Consider the following 20,913-nt stretch of genomic DNA (forward strand, 5'->3'; position numbering starts at 1 on the left):
TACAAGCCCCGGATCAACTCTTAGCATTCAAACCGTCCTACTTCTCGTCCGGTGAGTTCATACCCCTACGCCTTTTTCACTGTTTTTAACTGTTTTCAGGGGGGAATACAAGCAAACCAAAACTGTTTTCAAATCATAACATTTATGTGTTTCAAATAATATCTGGCAATCTTATAAATTCTTTTACTCCTTATGTATTATGTTGAGCATAAGGAATGATTATCAATTACAACTAAATGGATTTTAGTTAAGAAAATAAACAATCTAATCAAATTATTATGGGAATAATTTGGGATTCTATGTTACTCTTTATATCAAGTATTGATACCTGTATTAAGTTATTAGATAAACTATGTCTGGTTCAGTTTATCTCTATACCATTCGAATGTTTTGCCAGATAGTCTCATTGTATGTAACTATTTTCACTGAATCGTGTTTTAAAGTCTTTGTATGTTTGTTATCGTATGAAAATCCTGTGAATAGTTTAATACTAGTTTGTGAGATAGTCACTACCCTTTATGGATGATCAAGTAAATCCTCTCCGGAAGTGTAACCAGAGTCTCCTGGAGGGAGAGCAAAGAGTTTGTGAATAGATCTATTCGGGACTGACAATCCCACACCTTAACTGCTAGCTACAGTTAGGCGGGCACGCCTGGGGTGACAAATTCTGGATATCATTCGACGTCTGACTAACGTCAAGGAGGTCTCGTTGTCATATCAGCATGGTTACCCGACTCACAATACGTATTAATATAAACTTATTCACAGTTAGGATTTCGTTTAGAATCTATATCTCGTTCGGGATGGTAATCCCATGGTTTTAAGTCTATATCTCGTTCGGGATGATAGTCCCATGATCGTGTGTCCATATTTCGTTCGGGATGGCAATCCCATGGTATTGAAACTAAATCTTATACGGGATGATAATCCCATGATTTTATTAATCTATCATATATCTAGTTTCGGGATAGTGATCCCATGGTTTATCAAGCTATCTTAATCTACTTTCGGGATAGTTATCCCATGGTTTTTATCGAATTATCTTATAACTGGTTCGGGATGTAGTCCCAAGGTTTTCAAAATGCTTTCTGTTTACAGTTCATCTAAATTATAGTTTTGTTTATTAAACTATACTATGTGCTATTCTATCAATCTTGCATTTAGGAAAATATGGGATTTTCCTGGGGTTAACTTATATCTGATAACAGAACTGTAACGAAAGATAACTTAACTACTTTACATAAGAAAATATGGGATTTTCTTGGATATCAAACCTTTTCAGAAAACTAAAGGAAATCGATACATTTTCACAAAAACAAAACCGCTTATGAACTCACCAGCTTTATGCTGATTTTCAAACCGCTTGTATTCTCAGGTCCAAGTTAGACAGGTACCCGGCGATATCTTTTGGTGAAGACGGAGTGCTCCGAAGACTCGTCTCTTTTGTTCATATGATATATGTATAACATTTGTACAATTTACTTTTGAACCAAATGTAAACTCTTATATATATGTAATGTAATGGTTGTTTACTATGATTACTATGTACATTGGATTTGATACTCAACGTGGAGTCAACCCCGGGAACGTTTCCGCCTTTGGTTTTCGGGGTGTGACAGTATAGGAAGGTACCTTGAAGTTTTGAGACCTTAAACTTGAGATTTGGACCTTTAATTCTAGTTTGAGGAGAGAGGTTGGAGTGAAGTTGTAGAATAGGGCAAAAGCTTCAAAATGAAGACTTGGATCACTTTAAATAGTGTCCAAGTTCGGTACACGGTAGAATTCTACCCGATACCGGCGTTAGACGGGGCTTTTGGTCGCACCCGGCCAATTTGCCGTAACCCGATATGGTTGATTCTAGAAATGTTCTGATCATTAATATGAGACGTTAGAATGAGTTCTAAGGGTATTAAGACACTTATTAAGTCATAAAATAAAATATACATTAATGACTTAATAAAATGTTGGAATCGGAAACGAAATCGGAAACGGCGATTAGATGATCGGAACGAGTCGCGAGTAGGGTTACATTTAGGGATATGAATTTCGGGTTGTTACATTATCCACCTGTTAGAGGGAATTTCGTCCCGAAATTCAAAGATTCGAACACAGATCACGAAGTGAAAAGAGATATGAGAGTGAATCTACTGCTTCGGGTCTTCAATATTAAAAACGTTTTGAAATTTTTGGCTATAGTTGTGGTTCTCTAAAGGAAAACTGGTATTCTATATAACCTTCGGCTCTGATACCATTTCTGCCATGCCCCAGGTTTCCGCTTTAGCGGGGTGTGACACCAGTACTATTCATGTGAAAATTCCCGGTATTATCCATTATTTCTTGGTTTTTGAGGCAAAATCTTCTAAAATCCATACCTTTTGCATACAGGCTCTATTTTTGACGTTCTTTATATGCACGCGTAGGTAAAATTATGCTCTACAACCTTCATTTAGACTTCGTTGGCTAATTTGACTTTATTTTTAATATTATTATTTTTAACAGACCGGGACTGGTAAATCCGTTAAAAATTCATAACTTCTTCATCTGACATCCGTTTTCGTTAGACTTTTTACCGTTGTACTACTATTGACGAGATCTTCAATTCTCGTTTAGTTTGTGTCGGCCAAAATTAATCGATCTAAAATTCGAGTTTTTAGTTGTCTACTACTAAGCTGAAACTTAGAAAAATCATAACTTCCTCATACAAAGTCAGATTTTTGCGTTCTTTTTATCGAACTTCTCAGTTTAACGAATACCACAACTTTCATTTAGATCACTAAGGGTAAAAAGGTAGTTTATCAAAAACTCACTTTTTACGCCATTCGGCGTCGTGCCGGTTTTGTCGCGGATCTTCGATTGGTCATAACTTTTTCGTTATAACTCAGATTTCGACGAGGTTTTCGCCTACATGTTTCTAACGAGATCATTTACATCTTTCAATAATAAAATTTCACTTATTTCAAATTTTATCTTTTCACTAAATTTCACTATTTGACTTTTAATTGGAATCTCATAAGGCTTCCAATATTTTCTGAGTGATTCTAAACATAGTTTTACTTCATTTCTAGTAAAAACTATCTGTTAGAACTCAACACTCAATTTCACATAATATTTCATAATATTATTCACTTTTATAATTTACAATACACGATTTCAAAACGTGTATGTTACATTGTGAACACGGCTTGGCGTCGTAATCGTCTTTGTGACAATCGTCTTCTTGGTGAGGAAAAAACCTCTTTCTTGGTGAAAGAAACAATTTGGAGAACTCTATGTATCTTTTAATTTTTGTTCTTTATTTTTCATTGTTTTAAGTTTCTCTTTGGTCTTTATATTTGAAGTGTATCTGATCGATACAAACCTTCAACATATATATATATATATATATATATATATATATATATATATATAGAGAGAGAGAGAGAGAGAGAGCTAGGTTCAGGTGTTTAAAGTAATTTTTGTATTATTGTATGCATAAATGTGAGCTAATCAAAATTAAATAATTAACTAAAGAAGTAAGGGTAATAAAGTAATTTTATAAATAACTTCCACAAATACACTCCTATAATTATGGTAATTACTTTGACCTACATTTATCCCTTTTAAAATAATCAACAATCACTGTATTCTATCCCATTCGATCCTCCCTAACCCTAGCTCCAAATCAGATAAAATATACATCTCCCCAAAATCATCGGGTTAAATCAATCTCCCTCTTAGACGGAGCTGCTTTTGTTGTCGATGTCTTCCCCTTCACCTCTTCATCCCCATCATCCAGCAACACAAAACCTAGAAGTCACTCAATGGCAGAACGAGAGGTATTACAGACGGAGAGTTCCATCCACTAATGCCCACAGAAGATCGCCGCCACCATCGCTTGTTGTTGCCGCCGACCTCCACCCTCAATTGGAGAGTTCCGCCGATCTCCACCCTTAATCGGCGTCTGATTCTTTTCGCATTCTCCTCCCTCTCGATGTTGCTAATCTAATCTTCTCCTTTGAAATCCAAAGGAGAATCCTCATTTCTGGCTCCATACATTACCCCAGAAGCACCCTTGAAGTAATTCCTTTTATACCCTTATTGCTAAACTGAATTTTCTTTATACTTTGTGTTCGTGTTCTTGATGTATTGTGTTGCATATGTGGGAAGATCTTGTAATTAAAGCGAAAAATGGGGGCTTATATGTCATTGATACTTATGTGTTTTGGAATGTTCATGAGCCTTCCCCTGGCACTGTAAGTTCTGTAAGCAGAGATTTTTTCTCCATTAAAGCGTGTGTCGTTGATTTCAAATTTTGCTGAAAGTTTTCTTCTTTTTTGTTTATAATTTCAGTATGGTTTCAGTGGAAGATATGATATTGTAAGGTTTATAAAGACAGTAGCAAGAAATGGACTTTATGTGAATTTACGCATTGGACCTTATGTTTGTGCCGAATGGAATTTCGGGTCTTTGAATTTTCTCAAGATCCACCTTTCGTTGTGTTTTATTTCTAGCACCTTCTATTTTTACAGTTTCTTGATGTTTGACTTTCCAAATTTCTAGCTTTTGTTGACTTTCTATGTAGGGGTTTTCCTATATGGTTAAAATATGTTCCTGGTATCAGCTTCAGAACAGACAATGAGCCATTTAAGGTTTTATTTTTTTCTCATTCACAGTTTTCATGGAGGAATATTGTTGAATGAAAAATATAACCCTAACTTTGTGGCTTAATTACTTGATGTTAATAGGCAGCTATGCAAGGATTCACACAGAAAATAGTTGGGATGCTGAAGGCTAAAAACCTGTTTGAATCACAAGGAGGTCCAATCATCCTCTCACAGGTTCTAAGTTGTTTTATTCATCTTTCCTTTATAACAATTAAGGACAAATGTCATTTTGGTGTATAGTGTTTCATTATTCAATTGAACTAGATTGAAAATGAGTATGGTGCACAAGGGAAGTCATTTGGAGCAGCCGAAAAAGCGTACATAAATTAGGCTGCAAAAATGGTAGTTGAACTGAACACTTGAGTCCTAATGTGGAGCCATCAGCCGTAGGTGGGTTGTTTGTTTCCAACAGAATGCATATGGTAACTGAATTTTGAATTCCAATTCTATCAGAATGGAATCACGAATTTCAATTCTATTGGAATGCAATATGGATATTTTCTCATAGATTTATGCATTGGATTTGTTTCCACAGAAATTGATGCTTGAAGAACGCACCACGAAATTGAAAGTGATTCTTAGCAACATTATTCTTTTAGAATGTATTAGTGTCTTTGTTAGTTTTTGATGTTTTTATTCCCGATTTTAAAGTTTTTTTAGTTTTATTCTTTAACAATAAATATAATTCTTAACAATTGTTACCTGTATTCTATAAGAAATAATGTATATTTTGTTTTTATTCTTCAATTGATTATTCAAGAATTTGTTATTCTACAAGAAGTTTTTAAAGTCACGATCAAGAAATAGGTTCAAGAATATTTTTATTATTTATGGTTCAAGAATATTTTTTTATTTTTGAATATACTCATAAACATATTCTGTTAGAATGTCCGAATTAAAATAATTATAAATCCTGAAATTCGTAGAGAATATGATTCTAACAGAATAAAATCGGATTTAATTAAAAAAATTACGTTATTATTAAAATTAAAGTAATTTAAAAAATTAGAATTTTAAAATCAAGAGAGTTAATTATCCCAAAAAATATGGAACTTTTCTTTTTTTAAATTTATCTCAATTGTCTAAAATACCCTTACAATGAAATTAGATTGTATTTTTCAATTATCTTTAATTTAATAATATATATTAATCACTTTCTTAAATTAAGTAAAATGATTGGTCCACATTTATGCATATAATAACACAATAATTAGTTTAAATAGAATAACCTATATATATATATATATATATATATATATATATATATATATATATATATATATATATATATATATATAAACAAGAGGTATTATGGAAAATTCACTAATAATCAATACTAAGCTTGAACTATATATATCATTTATGAATCATCATCTTGTTAGTTGCTACTAGAATACGAATGACAAAATTGCAAATTTGGTTCTTATGGTTTGCAAAACACTGTGATAGTGTCCAAAAAGTTTCCAACTTGCATTGATTGTCCAAAATCAAGAATTTCTTGTGTTTTGTGTCCTAAAAACATTGAAAGGACTATTTTGTCCTTATTATTTCTTTTTACATTTTCTTTATTTTCTTTTATATTTTAATTATAAGAAAAAGAAAAAAGAAAATCCCTACCCCACACCCTCCACCCGTACCCCCTTCTTTCTCCCCATCTCTTTGACTTTCTTTTTCTATTTTTGACTCTCCCTTATGTCCACTTGCTTCCTCTTTTCCTCGTCTACTCTTTTCTTTGATGAGGTCGTTCAAGTGTTACGCATATCTCAAGAGGGTGGGATGAAGTTAGGTGAGACTAGATGCAAGCTTGCCGGAGAAATCTCGTCGCGTGTGTATTGAACCCAGATCTTAAACTTTGATTATCTGTGATCATCGATTATGCATCAGGAATGGAATGATGACGACCACCACCCACCTGTGTGAATGAAACAATGATTACCCAACCGACCAATCAAATGGGTTTATAAACCAGAACATTTGAACCTCGTAGCATTGAATTCTTCATTTGGGTTCGATTCTTGTGTGGATTTACAAATCTTGAAATTTTGATTTAGTGTGTGTGTATTTGTTTTGAGTTGCATGTGTGTATGTGTTTAAAGTTGAAGGCACCCCCTTTTCGATTTGCATAAGCTAACAGAAAGCAACGACATGGATAAGGTTTGCAGGGAGCTTGAAAATGCGAAATAGGGATTTGAAAAAGGTTTGAAAGAATGGGACGACATATGGAGGATTCTGATGGTGACAATAACGAAATATAGTTCCAGTAATTTGAAGGGTTTTACAAGCGTTTTAGGTTGCAAATTTTTGTTGCATCTGATTTTGTTGTTCTAGCTTCTATATCAAGGGACGATGTTTTAGGATTGTCGAATTCCATCGTTGCCGTAGAAGATGGTCTTGCTTTATGTTGATCTTGGAAACATGAACAAAAGAGCATTTCCATTCGATTAATAAGTGTAGTTGACTTTTCTGAGTAAAACACGAAAAACTAAAACTGACCCATTAATTGATCTATGATAATTAGAGAAATTGGTTGTGTTTAGATTTGCAAATTATGAAATACAAACACACACTTATTGTGTGTACAGTGTGTGTTCATGTATTTGTGTGTTTTTAATTTGAAGTGGGTTTAGTTTGAGTTATACCTAAGGTCTCGTTTGATAGTTTTTGTCTGGTAAAGTGCTGCCTGGGAAAGTTTTCTGACTGGGAAAGAAACCATGCTGTTTGATTGTACATCTGATTGATTGTGCTGAATGATGAAAAAAAGTAATAATTCAATAAAAATAAATTTAAAAAAGTTATTTAAAAAATTAATAAGCTAATAAAGAAAGAAAGAGGCGGGGTTTGGTGTATAATTGTCTTTCCAGCCCATTCAGCCAGAAAGATATGATTTTGGGGGTTTCTAGGAAAGACATATATTACCGGGAAAGACCCCTTCTTTTGTGCAAATCAAACAGTCTTTCCAGTCCATTCAGCCAGAAAGATCTGTTTGGACCTGGAAAAATGTGTATCAAACGGGGCCTAAGTGTGTGTGTGTGTGTGTGTGAGAGAGGGGAGAACTTGTGGGGTGGGGTGGGCTAAGTTCTTTTATTTTTATTTTTTTAATTAATAACTTATTAACCAAAGGGCTTCTAGCTCAGCGGTATCTGGTATTGCCCTCCCTCCTTGAGGTTGACGGTTCAAGTCTCGTTATGGACATAGGTGTATTTAAGGTGTAGTTTAGGAGTAAGATAGATTTGCCGTTTCAATAATAATAATAATAACTTATTAAAGGAAATATGAAAAAAATCCAAAATAAAAACAAACAAAAGATATAGAAACTTCTTGATTTTGGATTATTCATGCAAGTCGGAAATTTTTTGGATCTTATTCATAGTTTTTTGCAAACCACACGGAGCTTTGTGGTTTTATTAATAAAAATATAAGGGCATAAATCTTTAAATCTTTCGTTCTCGTATGCAACTAAAATAGGACATCCAGATTTTCATATGTTTTATTTTTTTATAACAATTTGTGAACTAGATGATTAAGCTCGAAGCATTTGGATATTTGATAGGTTTCACGAGTGCGAGTAGTAGGAACCAAACAAAACGTGAAGACTTGTAAAGGCTTTTTGCTCCACCAAAAGGAGTACACCACCGATTGGGAATACTCGGTAAATGCTTTAACAAGGCATATGCAATACAAGAAATCCAAACTACAACAAATTAAATGTTTGGTGATATTTTGTAGGGGTCACGTTAGTAATTTAATGATATGTGTGTGACCAATATGAAATATAAACGGAAGAACGAGTCACACCAAAATTGAGACTATTTTACCAAGTAAAACAAGGGATGGCCAATGCTAATTAGTAAAAACATTATTTTACGTCTACAAGGCTTATAATGTTAATGTGTTCTTGTAAATTACAAGCAAAACTTTTTGAATTTGTTTAAAGTTGGATTTATATCCAATATTTTCGTATGTAAATTTTGAAATTATTATATGGAATTTTGAGGTGTTTTAAGTTTTTATATACTTTGGTAATTACAATATTAAAATTTAGGCACAATCTTTTTGTAGCGGGACATGCTATTTTAAAAGTTGTTACAGACAAAGTCACCAAACATAAGAAATCATACATGAAAAATCAACACATATTCATACCATTTGCATTTGATACGTTTGGTTTCCTCGCGTCGGATACGACGAAGTTTCTTAATAGAGTACAACGAATCATGCATAAAAATGTTATATCTCTTAAATCTATGGATGTATTCTTCAAAACAACTAGTTTTACCATACAAAAAAGCTTAGCTGCGCAACTTGTTGCCCGTTTGTCATCTTACTCGTTGTATGATGATAAGTAATATAAAGTTATTTTGTTATATATATATATATATATATATATATATATATATATATATATATATATATATATATATATATATATATATAACTTTTCAAAAAAAAATCGGGTCCATAAAAAATCTCAAATTATAAGGATAATTTTATTCTTTTGGTTCAGCCTTATTATTTATAAAAATTGACTCCACGAATAAAAATTAAAAAGTTAAAATAGACAAGATAATATTGATATTTATATTGGTTTGATCGGTTTATATATATTTTTGTTAATTTTAATTTCATATATAAATAATATATTAGATTATGGTTACAAAAGTTATTATTAAAACAATAATATCCTTTTAATTATATATATATATATATATATATATATATATATATATATATATATATATAAGCTTAGGTACCCAAACTCATCATACTATGTCGTTTTGTATCATATAATACATTCTAATTATCTAATGTTCTTATAAGTTAACTTCTAACTTGATTTACTTTCATTATTTTTGTAAATTACACAAGTATCTTTCTCTTACATAGTTTTCATTTTCAACTACAATATATATAGTCTATCAGGTGTTCGGCAAAAAGATGTGATATAAAAGAAAGATAATAGTGAAATTTCGAAAATCTTGAAAGTAAATCAAGTTAGGGGTTGAAATTTAAGAACATTATAATGAATATATGAAACTAAACGACATATTATAGTGTCTTTGGATACCTAAGCTTATATACCCTTAAGGGTATATTCACTTTTCCTATATATATATATATATATATATATATATATATATATATATATATATATATATATATATATATATATATATATGAGATCTATATTGTTTTCTTTATATATGTTTATATTAACTAAGCCTATTTAGATGGCGTTAATCTACTAGAACTTGAAAGCAAAAAAGACGAAGTATAACAGTTGAGGGACCAAAGATGTGACACATGTAAAGTAAAGCATTAATAAAGAAAGTAGTAATAAAAGGAGGTTTAAAACTCTAAAAGTAACCTGAGGGAGTAGGCGAAGCTGGTACTCCATCCTCATCTATCTCCTATTTTTCCTCTTTATTTGCCATCTCTCTCTCTCTCTCTCTCTCTCTCTCTCTCTCTCTCTCTTCATTCCAACATTGCTTCTTCTCATAGCCCTTTACGCCTCTCTCTCTCTCTCTCTCTCTCTCTCTCTCTCTCTCATTTTTTTTTATTTTGAATCCCAAATGTTGATGAAATCTGTATATATGTGTATGTATAAGTGTAATCCTTGAAAAATTCTATGATTGGATCCTCGGTCTTTTTCTTTACTGATCACGGCTAGGGTCTGAGAAACGAATTAATCCTGTATCCCTTTCCTCAAACCATTCACTTTGACATTGGTGTTCCTCTTGTTCTTCTTCTTCTTATTATTTTTTCTTTTTTTTTCTTTTTGATTTTCGATTGTCCCATTCCGTTTGCTTTTGATTTCAACTAGATCTGCATATGGGTCTATTATTAGGGGATATATAGATTCTTTTTACGGTATTTTAGCTACTACCAGATTTGAATTCAGCAAAGTGTTGGAATTGAGGATTTTAGTTTGATATTGAATTCATCGTAATTCCAGCGAAGTTTGTGGCTTTAGCTGTTAGTTGTGTTTCTTTTTTTGCTTATTAGATTGAATTCAATTTACAGTTTCTATCAGTGTGTCCACCATTTATTGTTTGTCCAATGACGAGGAATTGATATTTCTTCAGCAATCTAGCGTTCTTCGTTAAGGTAAAACCCTCGCTTGCCTTCCAATTTCAGATTTTTTTTTCTTCTTATGGATGTAAAACTGTGCGAGTGAGTTTATTCACTTATAGTAAGCTCGATTCTTCCGGTCTTTTATTTATTATGATATTAAATATCAGGAAGCGTATTAATGGAGACTAAGCAAAGTTATTAATAAATATTATTCATGTGGGTTTGATAGAGTAGTTTAATTGCTTTATATGGTAAATTGGAAGTGATTTTTGATGTTAGAAAAATGAATCTATGTGCTACTGTTTTTTGTGGGATTTGGGGTGAGGTGAAGAGCCTCTACATGATAGGTGATAGGTCCATTTCTTACTTGATGCTGGATTATTTCTTGCCAATTTTTATTCAGTTTTCAGAGGCAATTGTGGGTTTTAGATATTGTTTTAAAGAAATCTGTTGAGTATTCAATCCTGACATGATGAATTCATATTCTATTACAATAGTTCCTTAGTATTAGAGGCTGTTTGGATGGGCTTTTTGAAAGTGCTTATTTAACTTCAAGCGACAATGATGAGTTTCTAGTTTCATACTAGTTAGCAGGTAGCAGCAACAAAATTAATCATCAAATCAAAGGGTAGAGAAAAACTACTTATATACCCTTATTTTATCTTACTACTTTGTTACTAATGAAGATTTTCCATGAAAAGTGATTATTATAACTTGAAGGTGCAGAAGAAGTTTTAGTTCTAAAATGACACCTCTTAAAAGTTTGTTAGTATTTGGAAAGATTTGTTCCACTCTGCTGATAGATAGCTATATGTTTGTTTGTCATGTGTGTGTTATGAAGATGAGCAACATGACAAGTGAAAGCGAGGAGAGAATAAATTCACCGAATGATGAAGCCAGCAGTGAAAGAAACATGATAGGAAATGGGACACTGAAGAAAGGTCCATGGACATCTGCTGAAGATGCAATTTTGGTGGATTATGTGAACAAAAACGGAGAGGGGAATTGGAATGCTGTTCAGAAGCACTCTGGGCTTTCTCGTTGTGGTAAAAGCTGTCGTTTAAGGTGGGCAAATCACTTAAGACCTGATCTCAAAAAAGGTGCCTTTACACCAGAGGAGGAACGCCGGATCATTGAACTCCATGCTAAAATGGGGAACAAATGGGCACGCATGGCTATTGAGGTGCTTCCCAATTACATTTGCAGTTTTTTCTTTTTTTAATTCCAGTCCTTCCTTAGCTGCTATATCCAAGCAACTTGCATGCATTGATATTCTTTTGTGAATGTAAATTGATATTATATGTGTGTTTGCATGTCCAAACTTATTATTCCTTGCTTTCTTTTGATTGTTCTTCACAATAAGTCCACATTTGTAAGTAGACATGCATACATACACACATTTAATAGCATATCATATACATACAAAGACATCCTACTAAGCATATGTCTTCAGCACTTGAGAAAAAGATTCTAAGAAAATCTGAGAAATAAGTTTGGCAATAGTAACTCTCATGTTTGATGTTCTGTTTTAGTTTTATTTCTTTCCACCATACACATTCTGACCTGTTCCATGAGCTGAATGATTATATATGTCTGTGCATAATTTCAAGTATTCCCCTTGAGTTGGTCTTGCTATATGATAAATCAAGGTTAATGGAAAACTGATTATGCATAGTTAGAACTTTCTTCTATGCTTCTTGCTAAGATAGGAATGCTTGAAAGTAGGGTATCTAAGGTGTGTTTCTTTTTGACTTAATAAACTTAATGAGGAGGAAGCTATACATACATATTAACGTTTCTTTTTTACTTAATAGAGAAAGTCAGGGAAATGAGAGTCTCCCCATTAAGTCCTAATCTTTTACAAATTTTCCCTCATTTATTTGTCCCATCCAATTCCCCAAGTATGTGATAATGTGTAAATTTATATGCATACATGTGTATGACCTTGAACTTGGAAACATAGAAATCGATGAGTCAAATTGTTACATGTTTTAGTTTTTTTTACATATGTCAAATATGTTGTATTTAATTATTTGAAACATTCATAATTAGTTCTATCAAATATTTAAGATCACTTATCATTATTTATATAAAGAAAGTATAGAAGTATTTTTATAAAACATTTGTTCATTAAGCACTTCCTACAGAAAGAAATAATTTATTTTGACAACAGTTCCTGTAGGCAATTAGTGAAGTAGTAGGAGCAAATGAGTTTCTAAAACCTTGAAGAAGTTGGTTGTAGATTGATAGAAACTTTATGAGGAAAAACTTGAGTCCTGTTAGTGGATGAAGTTTGTGTTGTGTAAGAATAAGGAGAAGATTAAGAAGAAGCTAGTATTTGGGCATGTTTAAAGCTAATTATGGTGATAAAGACTTAAGTAGTTGCTGAACATTTAAATGAAAGTATGTTGCTATTTCTTGCTAATTAGACGGACATGCGAAATGCAAAAGTTGTGTGTGTATATTTGTAGTTGAACTGAAATTATGTAAGTTTATTTATAGTGTAATAAAATAAAATGGTGATTGGTTTTTGTTATCAGTTACCCGGACGTACAGATAATGAAATCAAGAATTTCTGGAACACAAGAACCAAGAGACGACAGCGTGCAGGTTTACCGATTTACCCTCCAGACGTATGCCTCCAAACACTAAACGACAACACACAATCCCAAAACATGGGCACATTCCCAAATGGAGATACATCATCATCACATCCTGAAATCTTGCCAAATAACAACTTCCAAATCCCAGCAGTGGAGTTCAAGAATTTAGGATTAAGCCATGAGTTATTTGCCCCAAGCCTCCTGGATAATTTTCTTGATATTCCCGGAAATACCCTCCTCGGATCCAATTTCCTATTCCCGATTTCACATCCTCCCAAAAGAATCAGAAGATCCGATCCATCATATCCCATCTATGATGGTGGTTTGAATGATATTTTTCAATATGAAGATTCGTCCTTTTCAGGCAGCCATGCCTTTTTAAATGGCAACACTTCTTCTTCTGATCCCATTTCATGGGCCACGAAGATGGAGCTCCCTTCACTCCAATATTCTTCTACCCAAAAAATGGGTAGCTGTGGTGCACCTTCTTCCCCGCTGCCTTCTCTTGAATCTGTTGATACTTTGATCCAATCTGCTCTGATTGGTCATCAAAAGTCGGATAATAGGAACAGCGGTTTGTTGGAAGCAGTGCTCTACGAATCACAAACTTTGAAAACCTCAAATTCGAAGAATTCCAATTCCAATTCCAATTCCAATGATGCTGCTGCTGCCTGTTCATCTGATGATGATGACTGGGAAGCTTATGGGGACCCCATGTCACCCTTGGGTCATTCTGCTGCATCTGTCTTCAGTGAATATACTCCTCATACCTCACTCGATGAACATCATGATCAATCCCTCGAGGCTATTTCAGGTGATATATTACCATCCTACCTTCATTTCTTTCTATATTAACTACCTAGTTCAGTTTTTTTTTCCTTATCAGGATATTATAATTGCTTGTATATATATATTCTTCAAACTACAATGTTCTGTTATAGGAATGGATTCTGTAGATTTTATCAAGTACAGTGCCTTATAAAGAAAAAAAAATGGAAGTATAATGGACAAATGAGGGAATGTAGGTTGCATTTAGCCCTTTTTTGTGCAACACTTTCAAATAACTGTGTATCATTTAGAACAACAATCAATATGAATCGTTCAAGTCTATCCTTATTCTTTTGATGAAATTCCCTTTTTATTTATTTTGCGTCTGTGATGTGAAAGTAGGATACTATATATATAATACACAAATAAATGGAAAGTAGGTTGCTATTTCTTGCATTTAGCCGATTTACGCCACTCAATAAATATGATTGATTGGTTGAGTTGGTTTGATGAAATTTGTTTTGTGTGGTGTGTGTTTTATGTGGTGTGGTGTGAAGTGAAGCAGGAAGCAGCAGCAGCAGCAGCAGCAGATGAATCTGGTGGTCAGCAATTGGAGAGAGAAGACAATGACATGATGATGAAGTATTGCAGGCCAGATTTGCTTCTGGATTCTCCCTGGTTCGGTGGTGGTGGTGGTTCCACTTCCACTTCAAACAAAGACCATTGTGGGCTGCTAATCGACCCTCTCAGTGCACTTTTTCCTGATGATTTTTGCAACGTCTCGTCTATGCCTGGGCCTTCTTCACCCTTTGATGTTTGATGTGTCGTGCAAATGAAGATGAAATCTGTTAAATACTTTGAGAATTTTCTGGTATGGATCCATTGTGAGGATCTTATTTGGTTAAATGTTGATTAGACCTCAGATCCTTTCCTTTACATTTCTACTACTTCGGAGTTTCGACCTTTGATTTGACTTTCTCATGTTATAGACTTGTTTTGGCTATATTTCCACTAAAAATGTTCATCAATAATGTGTTCCCTAACAATTTTACAACTGGATATTGGAAATATATTGTATTCAAATCTACTTTAACATTGTGCTATCCAATCTTTATCATTGTGAGGATAAGGAGAAAAGGAGTGAAATATCATCTTATTTGGCTTTTTGATATGTAACTTTTTTATGTTTTGGAGTTGGAGATTAAAAAGACAAAAAAAAAAAAAGTTATTTGAAAATGTGGTCGATGGCTCTAAGGCTTGTGGTGGTTGATAAAGGTGTGTACTAATATAGTAGAATTTAAAGAGTATTTATTTGTTTGTTTTAACATTTTATTTTCGTTTCATTCTATTGTAGGATTGTATTATATTTTTAAAATAATTTAACTTTTGAAAAATATGTCCATTATAACATCGCACCTTTTAATTTGTTATTATTTTAAAAAATCTACCCAATATAAGCAGTAATAATTTCTTATTTGATTGGAAGATATTGTTATAACTGGATAGAATGAAAAAAGAATAAAAGCGAGCATTGGCATCCGGGTTATAATGTGTTGTCTTAGTATTACTATGGAGCACCACTTTGGGCGTGTTATAGTGTTAAAGTTAAGGCGTTCGTTTGGATAGATCGGTTTGATCCGATCCAATCAAGTGAATCAAAATTGATTTTAGTTTTCAAAACATGGATCTGAATAGTCCAAACTAAATTCAAATCCAATCCGATCCGAACCAATTATAATTCAGTTGGATCGGTTTTTTCTAATTCGGTTTACAAAAACCGAAACTTTTTAAAACATCATAAAATTACAATATTACCCAACTTTACACAAGAAGCAAAAACAAATTATTTTGTTGTTATTTCAAATTTATACACAACTAATAAGAACATATATTATAGTTAAATACTTTATAGACATAAAACTTTTGAGAGAAAATGCATATTAATGTTTTTTTTATCGGGTGAAATGTTTTGAACCTATTTGAAAAAACAAATTACAAAATTAGTAAACAACTATAGATATATATTATAAATAGATAAATTATAAATATTTATTCGATTTTTTTGGACTATTCGGTTCTGATTTTATAAACCAAAATCAATCCTAAATCCAAAATAATAATTCGGTTTTGTTGAAAACCAATCCAAAAATCCGTATATCCGAACCAAATAGTCCAATCCAAATTGTCCAATTGGATAATTCGGTTTTATCCGAATAGTGAACAGCCCTAGTTAAAGTGATAAAGATTAAGCTTAGTACGAAATAAAAATACTAGGTAAGGTACCAAAGGGCTTATGTAATTCACTATTATATATATATATATATATATTAATTACCAAAATCCGTTTGTGAGGCAACTCACTATTCATTTCAACTTCTCTTCCTATCCGTCGATTGTGCTGTCATCTCCTTTTCTTTTTCTATGAAGTTCCCACGATTTATATATATTTTTTTTAAATTTTCAAATCCAAGTTTACTAAACCCAAATCATGTTATATATTGTCAAACATGCATTATTAAATGTAAAACAATAGTTTTTGGAAATAATCATTTAGCTTCTGGTCATAGAAGATTTTCATATTTATAATCTTTTCCCCTCATTTAATTTTTATTTAATAGTTTTTACCCCTAATAATTTTAAAGTTAAATTATTGGTATTTTATACATTACGATTTGATCCCCTATTATATTTTAAAGTTACACTTCGACTCCTTACATATTTTTTTAATAATCTTTTTTTTTTATCAATTTCTTTACGATACAATTTCAAGTCTTATTTTTGTCCGTCTTCTCCGTACATAATTATTTGTATCCAAATTTTATTTTGATATTTTTATGCTCCAGTTTATATGGTTTAATCGTCTCCATGGTATGTATGGTGTCGATCTGCGTTTTTGAACATACCGGGGCTTCCGCAGCATTGCACAGACGGTCAAAATCCTAGTTTCTATTAAAGTGAAGAGCAGAAAAAGGAGAAAAAACAAAAAGATATAAAAATGGTTAACAGCACCCCCATTACCAACTCTAACATTAGAAGGGTAAATGACAATGTTGTAAAACAAAAAAGGTGAGAGTGAGACCATATCCACCATGCTTATAAATTCCGAACTTCTTACCTTTGGAACATACAGGGTACAGGTACAGCTTACAAGAAAGAAAGAAAGAAAGAAAGAAAAAGAAAATGTAAAAATATCCCTTTCAAAAATTAAAATGAATAAAGCAGAACATAACAAGAACAAAAATGTTGGTAAAAGATATAACAGCAATCAGATGCTGGCTTGATTCTTGAAAGGGGTGTAGTATTCTTATCAGTAGACCAATCCAATAAATACCAAACACAGTACAATTCCTTCTATCCTATGTATGTATCATCAATTGCCATACATAACAAACAGAGCAAAAGTGTAGAGGATTGCGCTTAGCAAATAGCATGCAAAACACAACCAAACTAATAATCCCAAGTATTATAATCCCTTTTTCCAAAATTACTGGAATTCCCAAATCTCGATGCTGAATACCTGTGGCTGTGGGTGTGTTGATGATGATATGATCCATTGGAAGTTTCATAATGAAGTTTTCGTCCATGACTGTTGCTGTTGCTATTGCTATTGCTATTATATCCTGAATTATAACCACTACCATTATTACTATTATTATTATAGGTATGGGATCTCTCGCCGGACTTGTACCTATCTTGAAACTTAGGAGGAGGTGATCCCCATTCACCGGGGTCTTCAGTTGTCCAGCCACCCCTACTATTACTACTACTCCTTCGCTTGTTATTAAGTTGAGAATGAGATGAAGTTGATTGCCCAAATTGTGTTTTATTCTTTTTACGAGGGTTACCTAAATCATGAGAAACATGGTTATCCCTCGACTGAGACCGACTCTTCCTAGGAGTTGAGTATTCGTTTTTCCTCTTTTCCTTCTGAAAAAAAAACCCAACACATAAATAAAGCAATTTAATGTTTCTTGCAACAAAACTATATTAATCCATAGAGATTCGGATTATCTGAAAAAATGGATAAGAAAAAACAAATACCTTAGTAGAAGTAGTAGTGCATTTACGTGCCAAATGGCCTTCCTGACCACACTTGTAGCAAGAACTAGGAGTCCCAGTCCCAGTCCCATTACTGGTTGTTTCTGCATGAACTCTTGCACATTCCTGTACAAAAATTAACGATTATTTACAAATGTTTCAAGAAAACTTTTTTTTTTTACAAAATTATTCTCAAGGACTTACCCAACCGTTATGGCCCAACTGACCACATCTATAACAAGAAACCTCTCTTGGCCCAGCATTTCTATTGTTCACACAACAAAGATGCCCAAAGCACTTGCAAACATAGCATTGTATTTCCTGATAAAAACAACAGTGTCAGGCGAATATATATACATATTTATATATACATAGTATATGAAACATAACTGACCTTGAGGTCATCTGGAGAATATGCACTCTTGCATGAGAACATTTCATGCCCTGAATCACCACATTTCAAACATATTTTAGCATTTTGATACCCCCCAATGGATTTCTCAGGGCAATCTTTCGCACGGTGTCCACCTTTCTTGCAAATGAAGCAATCTTTCCCCTGACAAAAAGAAAATAATAAGACCCAACTAGATCATCATACACCTTAATTTAACTACACATCCCAACCTTGTTGCACTGCTTCACATTGTGGTCAAAACTCCCACAAACAAAACAAGGCTTCTTGCGTCTAGCTGATGTACAGTTTGCACTTATATGACCACCTTCACCACAATTATAGCAATTTCCCCAGTTGTTATCTGGAGGATCAAAATACCTTGGTCCCCTCTGAATATATATAAACAAATTATTAAAAAATATCAGAGCTCACAGTCATAATTGCAACAGATTTATGACTTTTTTTTAATGTATTCATTAGACCTACAAGAAGCTTTCGCAGCACAATATTATCAGATTTCTCTGCAGGGTTTGTCTCCAATGTTACATCACTATCTTTTGGTTCCTCGTCTTCAACCTGTTACAATCAAAAATATGTTATAAAATTTCGACAACCACAATGCACCAGAAACTTGTACAATTTTGCCTACCTTATCCAGTGAAGAAAAAAAAAAAAAAAAAAAAAAAAAAAAAAACATAATATTCAATTGAATTTAAACTGCTTACAGCATTGTCTTCCATCTTCTCCTTCCTTCTCTCCTTCCTCTTCTTCCTCTTTTTCTTCATTTCTGTCAGATTTTCGTCGGGCTTTGAAGAAGATGCTGAAGGATTAGTATTGGTTTCATTACTTAACATTTCTTTTTCAACGGCTTTCAAGCTTAGGTCATTATCGGCATCATCAGTGCTGCTGAGAAATATTGGGGCAGAATCAGACTTTGGATCTTCAACCTAATTACAATCAAAAGAAAGATTTAAATTTACATCGAGGCCACCAGCATGCAGCTGATTTTTGTGAACAAACAAAAACTTCCAACTATGCTATCCACACTTGCCCAGTTGCTCCAGTGTAAATAACTATAATTACTCAAAAAAAAATACTTCCTACTATTAATAATCTTTAAGGCGATGTCTGGAGACATCAATTCGTGTAAATTTTCAATTGGAATCGAGGCAGATGTTAGTTGAAACAAACCCATCATTCAAATCTCTTCGCTTCGTGAAAGGAAACAAACAAAGTGGATTCCAAATGAACGAAATAAAGGAAGTCCGTCATTAAATTTATGCACAATAACATGTACATCGTTGCCTTTTCGCAATTTTATGGATGCTTTGACACAAATAGACGGCGAACACAAAATGGAAAAATAGCGAAAACAGAAAAGCTCAAATTTTCAATTGAATTCGAACTGCTTACAGCATTGTCTCGCGCCCCCATCTTCTCTTTCCTCTTCCTTATTCTTTTCTTCACTTCTGTGGTAATTTCTTCAGGCTTTGAAGAAGATGAAGGATTAGTATTGGTTTCATTACCACAGGCTCGTAACATTGCTTTTTCTACGATTTTCAAGCTTAGGTCATCATCGGCCTCGTCGTCGCTGCTGAGAATAACCGAGGCAGGATCAGACTTTGGTTGTTCATCGGCTTTAGGGTTTGCTTTTGGCAGTCTTGGCTTCTTCCTTGGCGATTTACCCATGGTTTAGAAGGCGAGTTAGAAGGTATGCTGCGATTGGAATTTTAGAGAAACCCTAACCCTTGTTGCCGCCTCGTATTCGTAGGTTTTGAACGTTCCAACCGAGTTTCTATACCATTTAAATTATCTGTATTTATATTTACGGAAAAAATAGTAGGGTGTATTGAATTTGGAATTATTAAAAATATATTTTTGATATAATTTCTTAAACTTTTTTGTATAGGGAATATTTAAATTTGTTATTAGATGGGGTAATTTTTTTAGTTTTGTGAAATATAGGGATAATTTTTGTAGTTTTGATTTTTGTACGGATTATTTCTATAATTTTGTGAAAAATAAAGAACATTTTTATATTTTGTGAAACATCTGGATCATTTATGTAAATTTTCTAACAGACATGATGTGAATGTGAATCGCAACCTTTCGCAGTCTAAATCAATTGTTGGATGCGACCGAAGAGTCATTGTGAATGTGAAATTTGGGAAGGTGACTACGAACGATTAGTCTTGGTGTGTGGATGCGAAAGTTCATAATGCGAAAAGTCACGTGTGCATGGAGTTTGCATGGTCTCATACGTCGGTGAGGCGGAAGGTTCTACGAGCATGTTTGGTTTGTTTTTAGTCTGAATAAGCCTTTAAAATGTAGTTTCTTTTTATTTTTGAAGTTTCCTTTATTTTGTATATGCCTTATTTTATTACATTTGTAAGGC

The 20,913-nt window shown here is 33.1% G+C and overlaps 2 protein-coding genes across 3 annotated transcripts; one reads left to right on the forward strand and one right to left on the reverse strand.

Annotated features, from left to right (window-relative positions):
• Positions 1-10,013: 10,013 nt before the first annotated feature.
• Positions 10,014-15,257, forward strand: LOC145086512 (transcription factor GAMYB-like). Of its 2 annotated transcripts, XM_079024295.1 has the most exons (4): positions 10,014-10,748; positions 11,557-11,898; positions 13,256-14,132; positions 14,644-15,257. In XM_079024295.1, the coding sequence occupies exons 2-4, from the start codon at positions 11,557-11,559 to the stop codon at positions 14,904-14,906; spliced, it is 1,482 nt and encodes a 493-aa protein (XP_078880421.1). In that variant the 5' UTR covers positions 10,014-10,748; the 3' UTR covers positions 14,907-15,257. The 2 variants fall into 2 exon arrangements, with proteins under 2 accessions (XP_078880421.1, XP_078880419.1); XM_079024293.1 differs by lacking the exon at positions 10,014-10,748 and having other exon boundaries at positions 11,551-11,898.
• Positions 15,258-17,176: 1,919 nt separating this feature from the next.
• On the reverse strand, positions 17,177-20,298 carry LOC145086513 (uncharacterized). Its single transcript, XM_079024296.1, has 8 exons — positions 19,932-20,298; positions 19,244-19,465; positions 19,005-19,094; positions 18,749-18,907; positions 18,519-18,680; positions 18,329-18,445; positions 18,128-18,250; positions 17,177-18,013 (listed from the first exon to the last, which is right to left on the reverse strand). The coding sequence occupies exons 1-8, from the start codon at positions 20,205-20,207 to the stop codon at positions 17,534-17,536; spliced, it is 1,629 nt and encodes a 542-aa protein (XP_078880422.1). The 5' UTR covers positions 20,208-20,298; the 3' UTR covers positions 17,177-17,533.
• Between the last annotated feature and the right edge of the window lie 615 nt (positions 20,299-20,913).

This window comes from Lactuca serriola, chromosome 2 (genome assembly GCF_051521515.1).
Source record: "Lactuca serriola cultivar US96UC23 chromosome 2, Lser_US96UC23_V15, whole genome shotgun sequence".
Classification (NCBI taxonomy): Eukaryota; Viridiplantae; Streptophyta; class Magnoliopsida; order Asterales; family Asteraceae; genus Lactuca; species Lactuca serriola.

Bases quoted from the DNA above. Each gene is read 5' to 3' on its own strand.
- LOC145086512 (XM_079024293.1), top strand. From the start codon at position 11,551: ATGAAGATGAGCAACATGACAAGTGAAAGCGAGGAGAGAATAAATTCA. The intron at 11,899-13,255 runs GTGCTTCCCAAT...TTTTGTTATCAG, and splicing joins GGGCACGCATGGCTATTGAG to TTACCCGGACGTACAGATAA. The intron at 14,133-14,643 runs GTGATATATTAC...TGTGGTGTGAAG, and splicing joins ATCCCTCGAGGCTATTTCAG to TGAAGCAGGAAGCAGCAGCA.
- LOC145086513 (XM_079024296.1), bottom strand. From the start codon at position 20,207: ATGGGTAAATCGCCAAGGAAGAAGCCAAGACTGCCAAAAGCAAACCCT. The intron at 18,908-19,004 runs GTAGGTCTAATG...ATATATATTCAG, and splicing joins TTGTGCTGCGAAAGCTTCTT to AGGGGACCAAGGTATTTTGA. The intron at 18,014-18,127 runs GTATTTGTTTTT...TTTTTTTTTCAG, and splicing joins GCACTACTACTTCTACTAAG to AAGGAAAAGAGGAAAAACGA.